Consider the following 10,421-nt stretch of genomic DNA (forward strand, 5'->3'; position numbering starts at 1 on the left):
GTCAAAGATAAAAAAAAATATATATATATATACATATATTTTGGCTCCTCCCACTTGGAGAAGAAGGCTGTCCTCCTGCAGGACTCTCGGGACTCCTGATTCTCCTCCGACCGGCTCGGCTGCACATCAAAAGCTGCTTTTAAGAGAGAAAGTGAGTGAGCGCGGCAGAGGCAGAGCGACGCGAGCAGGAAGAAACAGGAAACATCTCTTATCGCCATCTGTCTCCATCGCTGCCTTTCATTACGGACCGACTGGCTGCTGCTGTCTGAGAAATAAACTGAAACAATGTCTGACAGCGGCAACACACGACGGACGCACAGCGGAAAGTTCAAGTGGAAAAACACAGAAGATGAGCAGAAGGCAGAAATGAAATGGGAATTAAATATAAAAACCTTCAAATTGCCTCAGCTGGATGAGTTTTCGTAGTGTGATTTCAAAAAAGTAACAGGCTGTTTTCAGTTATACTGTTATTATCATTATTATTATTATTATTATTATTATTATTATTATTATTATTGTTGTTAGTGGGCGACACGGTGGCGCAGTGGTTAGCGCTGCCGCCTCACAGCAAGAAGGTCGTGGGTTTGATTCAGGGGCCCGGGCCTGGGACTTTTCTGTGTGGAGTTTGCATGTTCTCCCTGTGTCTGCGTGGGTTCTCTCCAGGTTCTCCGGCTTCCTCCCACACTCCAAAAACATGCATGTGAGGTCAATTGAACACTCTAAATTGTAGGTGTGCATGTGAATGTGAATGGTTGTTTGTCTCTATGTGGCCCTGCGATGAACTGGCGACTTGTCCAGGGTGTCACCCTGCCTTCGCCCTAAGACAGCTGGGAGAGGCTCCAGCAGACCCCCGTGACCCTGAGCTCGGGACTACGCGGGTATGGAAGATGAATGAATGGATTATTGTTAGTGGTGGTGGTGGTAGTAGTAGTAGTAGTATTTTAGGCATATTTTCAAAAGTCTGTTTTAATTCACTCAACATTTTAAGGCAATGCCAATAACCTGAAACTTTCCCACAGTGTCAACATAACAACCAAACAGTTTGAGCCAGCGCCCTGTGGGGGGCGCTACAAATCGCTCAAAACACGTATGAATACATTTTGTAAGAATACTACACAACTGATCACCTCAGCCCAATATATTAATCAGCACAAACATATGCAACGTATCATTTCATGTGTAACAGTAGCGACGAGAAGTTGCTCGTCTGTTTCTTTTTTATTTTCTCAGGTTGGATCACAATGAGTTTCCATGAGTTTGATTTTTATTTTTTATTTTTAAATGGACGATTCCACGTTTTCGTTGACTTTCAGTTCCTGTTTATTTTATTTATTCTTTCGCTCACTGAGACTGATTCTCTTCTATATTGTTGGGGATTTTTTTGTTTGTTTGTTTGTTTGGTTTTCTTGCTCCCACCGCTGCAGTGTTTGACTGGCACTCCATCCCCACGTGATGCTTCTGCCACTCCAATATCCTCACCACAGGTTATTAAGAAATGATGCGCTTGAAAGAATTCTGATTCTTTTTTTTCTTTTTTCTTTTTTTATCCTTTCTGCTCCAAAAGCCTAAAAGGAATGAAAGTAATGAGCAATATAATGGTCTTGATGGGAATGGTATCTCTCATTAGAATTCCCGTCTCATTGCGGACAAGAAATAAATTTTCAAAAAAAAAAAAAAGAGCCTAAAATGAAAAAAAAATAAGCCAAATGGGAAAATCCATGCAGCCACTCTGTCTGTCTGTGGTCTCTGCGGCGACTTGCTCTTGTTGTTATTGAATCAAATTATTCTCCTCGACGGGCTTCCTCATATTGCAAACACTCTCAGAAAGATGCTTCTTATGTATTTTTTCACCCAAACACCAGCGGCAATGGTGGTGGATTGGTGAGGGGCGGGGGGGGGAGGGGCTGCCCCCCACACACACACAACCCTCATCTCCCACATACATACACACACACACACACACACACACACACATTGACGTTCATATAGGGGGTTTGGAGTCTGTGCTTTGCCAATGTTGTTGCAAGCGTAATGATGATAATAGAACAAACTGAGGTAAAAAAAAAAATTTAATTGAAACTTGGAGAGGCAGGTGTGGGGGGGGGGTGGTAAGTAATGATGGAAGAGGAGAAACAGGGCAGAGGCTGCGCTCATACACTGTCATCTGCCTCTCTCTGTGTGTGTGTCTGTGTTGCCTGCGGAACAGTTGATGGATTTGCTGCTTGACTGCTCACACAGATTGGTGCCTGCTGTGACGGCAGCCTTGAACCGAAATTACATGCACACTAACACACACACACACACACACACACACACACAAGAAGTGTGCGCGCACACAAAGAGAACTACACATAATTGCAATTTCTCGCGTGCGTGTACGTGAATGTGATTGTGCGTGCGCGCGCGAGCACATTTGTGCTAGCACGGACAGAGGGCTGTGTGTGTGTGTGTCTGCGTGTGCGTGCGTGTGCGTGCTCTTGGGATGAGCGCTGCGTCGCCTCCAGGAGGCCGGGTTTTTTTTTTTTGTTTGTTTGTTTTGTTTTGTTTTTTCAAAGCGCTGCGGAGGGAGAGACGGATGAAGACGAGGAGGCCCAGAGAGGACGAGACGAGTGAGCAGGTTCAAAACACGGTTTATCAGGTTATTAGCGGCCGTTTATCATCTTGCGTGTCGAGGCGCTTCATCTTTTTTTTTTTTTCCTTTAATTGAATATCCGGCGCGGCGGCTGCCGTTATCCCTTTAAAATAGAAATAAAAAAAAAATAGCTGCAATAAAATATATATTAAAAAAATAATAATAATAATATTAAAAGGAAACACAGCAGAAATGTTTTGTCTGAATCAAAGCTGAAGTGGTTTTAGTATTTAGAGGGTTTTTTCGGGGTACTTCTTTTTTTGCCGTTCATGATTCAGGAGCAGTCGAAATTCTGATTTTGATGTTTTGTTTTGTTTTGTTTTTTATTCTGAGGATTTTTCTGTGCTTTCTCACACCCTCATCAGGGTGTCATATGGAACTGGAGACGTTAGCTTGATGCTAACAGGTTTTCCCCGTTGTTGACTCTGTTGTTGTTTTTATATAAGCTCAGCCATTGTTAGCATCGTTGCTAGTAGAAGGGTGTAATGTCAAGCCAAACAGCAGTTAGATTTAATTGTGCTTTAACAATGATTGTATACAGGATAAGACAAACAAATGAGCCGCAGAAGAAAACTGGAGGGGGAACAAAAAACCCAACACCACAGGTGTCAAAGGAGAACACAGTGACAAAGTTCATCAAAGTCTCCCCTGAGAATTTAAAAAAAACAAAACTTTACAACTTTTTTCACAATGAAAGAGATCAGTTTCCCATTTCAAAATAGTGGTTTTAGTATTTTTGTTTTGTGTGTGGTTTGTGTGTGCATATGGGTTTTATGGATTTCCTCACACTCGAGGTGACTGACTCAAAATCTTAAAAGACTCAAATGAAATCCAGTTCTTCCCGAGTAAGTGACTCAAAAGTTCAGCTTCCCATTAGAGGTCTGCATTGTTGACAGTTTTTTTTCCCAGAAAATTCCAACATTACAAACTATTTTTTACAGTTTTCCTAAACTTCTCTCTCTCTCTCTCTCTCTCTCTCTCTCTCTCTCTCTCTCTCTCTCTCTCTCTCACTCTCTAACTCTCTTTCTTTTTCACCCTCTCATCCTCTGCAGCGGGAGCAGCAGCGAATCAGAGAGCAGCTCAGAGTCGGACACGGACGAATCAGAGAGCAGCTCCAGCGACAGCGACTACAATCAGGCCTCCCGCACTAACACACCAGAGGTAGTTATGAAGGAGAGTGTGTGTGTGTGTGTGTGTGTGTGTGTGTGTGTGTGTGTGTGTGTGTGTGTGTGTGTGTGTTGTGTATTTTTCGGTGGCCACCCCGCAGCTCCAATACACACAACTATTCAAATCTACAGAGAATCTATGTGAAATGGATGTCACAGGATTTGTTGTTACGCTCAGAAACAGAAACTTTTTTGCTGCCCCGGAAAAATGAAAATGATTTGCGTCTTTCTTGGTGAAATGTTCTCACCTTTTGTGATGATGTCGTTACGACGGAGACGCTCCTTCACGGCCTTTTAGATCCTGTCGAGGCCGCCTCTGCTTTTTTAACTGCCCCCCGCCACGGTCGGTCTCCGGGTGGTGCTGCGAAAGTCGTAAAGAAGCTCAGACGGCAGAAAATAAAAAATGAAATGATGAAATTATTATTTATCACATTATTTTAATGAGTGAACGGCGCCTGGTTTCAGGAGCTTTTTACGCAGTCAGAACCCTGAGAAGGGTGGAGGGAGACGTGCCGAGTGAGAAAATGAAAAGGGGGGGAAATTCTTGAGCAGTGCGGCTCACGGGCAGCTAGCTGTGTGAGAGAGGAGGATCTGTTTCAGATCCCGGTGAAGGAAACTGGCTGTTGATGTTGCCGTCCAGCCGGATCTCTAATGGATTATTTATCCTGTTGACTGGTGGCAATGAAACCGAGAGCATCATCAAAATTAAAAACAAAACAAAAAAAATCCCATTTCAAACGCTCACCCAACCAAAAGTTACACGTCACCGCTTTCGTTTCTTCTGCCATTTGGCTCTCCAGCTCCCTCTCCTGGTCTTTCACCACTGCTGCATCTGAGGCCACCAAGTTTGGACTGATTAAAGGCCTAAAATGTTTTCTTTTGTTTTGTTGGTTTGTTTGTTCTATATTTTTGTTCTCGCCCACTGAAAATCAAGCCCTGATTGTCAGTCAGTTCAGCCCCCACTCGCAGACACACAAGCGTCAGATCTTCTCCTGGACTCCAGTCATCTTGATAGAGTGACAAATCTGAATGCATCACATTGTCAGGACAGGGACCCTTTCACTGAAGGCTGAAGCAGTCGGTCAGTTGGTTTTAATGACTTAAAGGTTAAGTGTGTAATATTTAAAGAGTTTGAGAGGAAACAGCGACATCAAGTGGTTACATTCTCGATTGCAATGCTGTTTATATACATATTATATATATATATATATTTGTGTGTGTATAGATATATATATATATATATATATATATATATATATGTGTGTATATATATTTTTTTTTTGTTAATATATATATATATATATAAATGTATATATATATATTTTTATATATATATATATGTGTGTGTATGTATATGTATATACATATACATATATATATACATATATATGTATACATATATACATACATATATACATACATATATACATATATACACACACACACAGTATAAGAGCTGTAGGAAAGCCATTATTGCACTGTGAGTATACGCTTGTATGTATTTATGGGCAGTATGGGCTTTTACCAACATAAAATTCATAAGTGGGGTCACATTGTGCACACTGGAATTTTCCCCACTGTGGAATCAATACAGGTCAATAAAGGTCTTCTTATTTAATACATTGTTTTCCCCTCTATCAGCCTGAACCTCCCTCGAGCAACAAGTGGCAGCTGGACAGCTGGTTGAACAAAGTCCAGGCTCAGACCAAACCACTGGCTCCTCCGCAGCAGGAGCATCATGGCAGCGGTGAGTCCAGGTTCAGGTGTTTGACCCGCCGTGACCCTCCCGACCCCCAACACAGTTTGACTCTGTCCTCTGGTTCCAGCCGAGCGCTGCCAGGTCTCTGTCACGCAGGCTCCACAGACCTTCTCCCCTTCAGGGAACGAAGCTCCAACGGCGGCCGCGGCCTCCAAGATCAAACCCTGTGGGGCCAACAGCACCCCGGGGCCGGCGGCCCCCAGTCTGGAGCACAAGGACGGCAGAGGAGCCTCGTGGTAGGAGTGAATGAATGAATGAATGTATGAATGAATGAAGGTTTATAAAAAAATAAAGGTTTATTAAATAGCAAAAGGAACAGAGCAAATGAAAACACTGAAATCAGTCAAGAACAATAAATGTGTTGGAAAAGGAGTTGGAAGAAGCCTTTGCTTGTTTAATCCGACCCCTTCTCCACATAAAGATCACACTTGTTTATTTTCTGACATACTAACAAAAAATAGTTCCATTTTTTGGGAGTATGAATATTTTTTGAGTATATCAAAATAGGAAAATGAATAAAAATAAATAACCATGTAAACACTGGTGTAGTTCTCAGCTGGTTAGCCAGGCTAGCCGAGTTAGCCTAGCACCAAAGTTCACACTTTCAAATCTGGCTCATCCGTCTTGCCAACATGCATAAATAAAGGCACCTTCAGGAATTCCATTGTCGGGTGGCTTTCCTGAGGTTGTGACAAAAGCAGGCAAACAGCTTTAAAAACTATAGAGGAAGAAGAAGTTTAGCGACATTTTTGTCAGAACTAGACGATGCTTCTGTCTGTACACTGTAGGTTTTTCTTAGTATTAAAGACATTTACTATTTATTTGCCCTGGAACTGACCAGAGTTGAATGAATCTGCAGCTACAGTGAACCGTCGCCCCCTGGCTGAACCAGCAGGAACATCTGACAGTTGACTGTCGAGTTGACTGTGTGCGGTCATTTTCAAGGTGTTCAAAGCCTCCTCGTTCCAAATGCCTTCTGTGGGCTCTTCCTCAGATGGATGCTGGAGTTACATCCAAGTCATTTAGAGAAATGTCCCAGCTGGCATGTCTGTTTTATGAAAAGATAGAAGAATAGAAGCAGCGGGAGCTGTTGAATGAGTAGTTTGTGATGTTTCTTCACCACCAAACACTTTTTTCTTGTAGTCCCAGCAGAGAGAAGGCCAAGGCCAAGCTCAGCCAGAAGGTTTCAGTGGAGGGTCAAAGGTCAAAGATGAGGCTATCGCCAGGCCTGCTGCCCGTGCCAGAGGTCGCGACCCCGAGGAGAAACACCACGGGCAAGAAGCAGCCTCGGCGGACGGACCGATCCAACAGCGCGGAGGAGAATCCGGGCCCGACGTGGGGGAGCCGAGCCAACCAGCACAGGTGAGGCAGCAGCAGGCCCCGCCCCCTCATCCTGATAGGCTGCTCATCTCACCATAATTTGTCATCTCTCTATCCGCTTCAACTGAACCAGATACAGGAAGAACTACAGCCTGCATGCCGCCATTCCTGAGTGTTTTAGCCACTCCCCCAGAATCCACTCTTGCCCGTTCATTACAATGGAGTTGCTAGCTAGCTAGCTAGCAATCCCATACGCCCCATCATTTTGAAATGGTTTCCAGGTTACTTCTGCATTATGCAGCCCACCTATAGAGCATGTAGCAGCAGTGTCACTTCCCATCATACCTCTGTTAGTCACGTGATTCATCTGGAGGCATCATCCAATCAGAATGATCCGAGAGACACAGCAGCATTGTAGGACGCTGTGACGTCAGGCTGGGAATATAAAACTGTTTTCTGGAGATTGTCTGGCCTATGTACATTTCAAATTTTTGAAAAAATATGTTTCTAATAAACAAAATTAGAAACATAATTTTTCAAAAATTTGAAATACAAAGATTTATTGTGAACCATGTTTCAGGCCATGTTAAAGGCATTTGTTTTCTTTTTATTGTGTTCTTTGGGGGGAAAATGCTGCATAGGAGTTTTTTCGACTGGAGTACCTCAAGTGCCCACTGTCCCAGTGCCCTGTGTCATACCCAGTTCTTCCACGCATTGAGTTCATCTGGCTGTTCCAATGATATTGTTGAATGCTGTTGAAAACAAAATCTTTTTAAAGTGTGTGGCCGCCTTGTGACACGTGGGGGCGGCGTTACGATGCTGAGCTCTCGGCTCTCATTAAAACCCAGCAGAGACAGAAGGCATTTGTAGGCCTGTGTAGAACGTCCTGGTCCACCAGGTGTTTTGTACAAACACTCATTATTAATATTAGCGTCACGTGTTTTTCCGCCCCTCACAGTTTTTCCACAGACACTGGAGTGGATGGTCGCGCTTCTTGGCAGCTTCGCGGCTAAACGCCGACGCTGCCGGAGAACATGCTCACAATTGAATGTGGTGCCAGCTCAGCGTGACATCGGACTAATTAGAAAGAGAAAACATCGACCTCCTGCCTCCTCTTTGGCTTCTCTTTTATCCCTCAATCTCCTCCCCTCTGTTTGTTTTAGCTCATCAAGGTTCCAAAAATCTCAGACCTGCTGGTTTTAATTGCGTGTGTGTCATTTTTTTATTGCTACATTAAATCACCAGAAAATCAAACATCATCTTCTAAAACTTACACATTACACATTTTTAATTTTTTTTTTGTCTGTTGCAGCCCCGCTGCCAGGGACAAGGACCCGCCGGCCGGCCCTTCCCTGGAACACCACAATCCCCCCAGGGGCCGCAGCAAACCCCCCGGGGGGAAGACGGCCCCCAGGAAGGAGCCTCGCTGTGCCAACAGCTCAACAGCCAGCAGCTCAGTGGCGCCACCAGCAGGTCAGCTGCAGCAGCAGCAGCACCAGCAGCAGCACCAGCAGCAGCAGCAGCAAACCCCAGTGACCACACCAGCTGTCACCGTCAACCAGGTGTGTGTGTGTGTATATATATATATATATATATATATATATATATATATATATATATGTACTGTATGTATATATGTATATGTATATATATTTGTATGTATGTGTGTGTATATATATATACATATATATATGTATATACATATATATATATACATATATATATATATGTATATATATATACACATATATATATATATATATATATATACATATATATGTATATACATATATATAGGAGAGAGCCCCTCCTCATTGTTTGTTCAGATTCTCTAAAACTATTGTACACAATATATATAATATAAATATAAAATAATGTGTTTCATAAAAGTGTGCAAATAAAAAATGAAAGTGTCTCTGAGGACGACGCTGGGTGATGTGTAAAGAACATCCAGCACTGCTGTGATAATAACTGACTGTGATGATGATTGCAAACACTTTTGCAGCAGATTGATGGATCTTGGTTTTGCTCTTTAGCTGCATTACAAACTCTACTATTTTTTTTTTTTTTTACTTTTGCTTGGAGTAAAGTCAACCCAGCTCAACCAAAAACAACCTCTGGCTCATTCTATGTTTTCCTGATTTCCTGAGTTTTTTTTCATCGAAACCTTCTGACTACGACAGGACAAGAGGAAGCACCGCGGGCCGAATGCCAGGATCACGCCCAAGTCCCGAGAGTTCATCGAGACCGACTCGTCCTCCTCCTCCTCCGACTGCCCCTCGGACTCCGAGGAGAACCTGATGAAGATCCCGGCGGTGCTCCCCCCTCAGGCCGCCGCCGCCGCCCGCTCAGCCGTCAACACGCAGACTCTCTCTGGCGCCCCCCTGCTGTCGTGCCTTGCCTCGCAGGCCAGCAGCCTGGGGACGTTCCCAGGGAAAGGCCTCCGGGTCAAAGACTCCGTCACCTCCGGCGTTAGCGGCAGTGCTAATGGCGGCGCCAACGGCGGTTGCAGCTCCCTGGGCATTAGCAACATTAGCGGCTCTTTTGGCACCTCGGTCCCGGACCCGGGGGGGATGGCGGGGCCGTGCAAGGACTCGGAGTCCTTGTCTCCGTCCCCCATCAGGGGGGAGGGCCCTCCCTCCCCCCTGATGGGGGCGGAGCTCCAGGAGTGTCAGAGCCTGTGGGTGAAGATCGAGCTCAATCTGCTCAGCAGGGTGCCGGGGTCGGGGGCCAGGTCCGGGTCAGGGGACAGGTCCAGGGGGCCCGTCACGGACCGGGGAGGTGGAGGGGGAGGAGGCGGGGCCAGCGAGGGGCGGGACCGAGTGGCACCTCAGCGGGAGAGGGAGAAGGAGTGGCAGGGGGCGAGGGAGAGGGTGAAGTCAGCCCGGGGGGAGAGAGCCGAGGTGGAGGAGGGCGAGCGAGCGGGAGAAAGGGAGGAGAGAGAGAGGCTGGTCGCCCTGCTGGGGGAGAGGGAGCGCCCGGCGGTCCGGGACAAGGTCCTGGAGGAGGCGGGGGGTCCGGAGCAGAACCAGCAGAGGAGCAACGGGAAGCATCGCAGGCAGGCGGCGGCGGCGGGGGGCGGCGGGACCCCTGCTGAGAGGCACATCAGCAAGAGGAAGTACAAGGTGGAGAATCAGCATCACCATCAACATCTCTGCTAATGATGCACATCGCTAAAAGAAAGCCAAAAAGTCACATTTATACCGACTTAGAACCAAGAAAGTCTGAGGTGACGTCACATGGTGTCATTTTGGCTGATGGTTGAACACCAGGATACTCAGCTTAACATACTGCCCATAAAAACATTAATAATAATGTATACATTAAAGTGATTTGGTGTTCCTACTCTCAGAGCAATTCTGTATTTGTGTGTAAGAATACACATAGCGGAAGAAGGCTCTTATTCCCAGTTAGCCTCCTCTGTGGAGATAGAAAGCTATTATATACTTTCTAAGTTCAAAGTATCAAATTCAGATAGGTCTTCCCGGAGGTTACAACATGTTTTATTATTATGCATATAGTATCTCTTTCAGAACAAATTTCA

At 45.1% G+C, this 10,421-nt stretch overlaps 1 protein-coding gene across 1 annotated transcript in view; it reads left to right on the forward strand.

The window, feature by feature from the left end:
• The window catches only part of aff2 (AF4/FMR2 family, member 2), an 88,163-nt gene that overhangs the window by 62,383 nt on the left and 15,359 nt on the right, over positions 1-10,421 (forward strand). The window contains exons 11-16 of the mRNA XM_076043392.1: positions 3,685-3,793; positions 5,440-5,545; positions 5,625-5,793; positions 6,701-6,919; positions 8,190-8,439; positions 9,061-10,002. Of these exons, the coding sequence (XP_075899507.1) occupies positions 3,685-3,793; positions 5,440-5,545; positions 5,625-5,793; positions 6,701-6,919; positions 8,190-8,439; positions 9,061-10,002 (1,795 nt within the window). The remainder of the gene's footprint in view (positions 1-3,684; positions 3,794-5,439; positions 5,546-5,624; positions 5,794-6,700; positions 6,920-8,189; positions 8,440-9,060; positions 10,003-10,421) is intronic.

This window comes from Nelusetta ayraudi, unplaced genomic scaffold (assembly GCF_046127955.1).
Source record: "Nelusetta ayraudi isolate G7.1 ecotype Tasmania unplaced genomic scaffold, CSIRO-AGI_Nayr_v1 ptg000075l, whole genome shotgun sequence".
NCBI classification, from domain to species: Eukaryota; Metazoa; Chordata; class Actinopteri; order Tetraodontiformes; family Monacanthidae; genus Nelusetta; species Nelusetta ayraudi.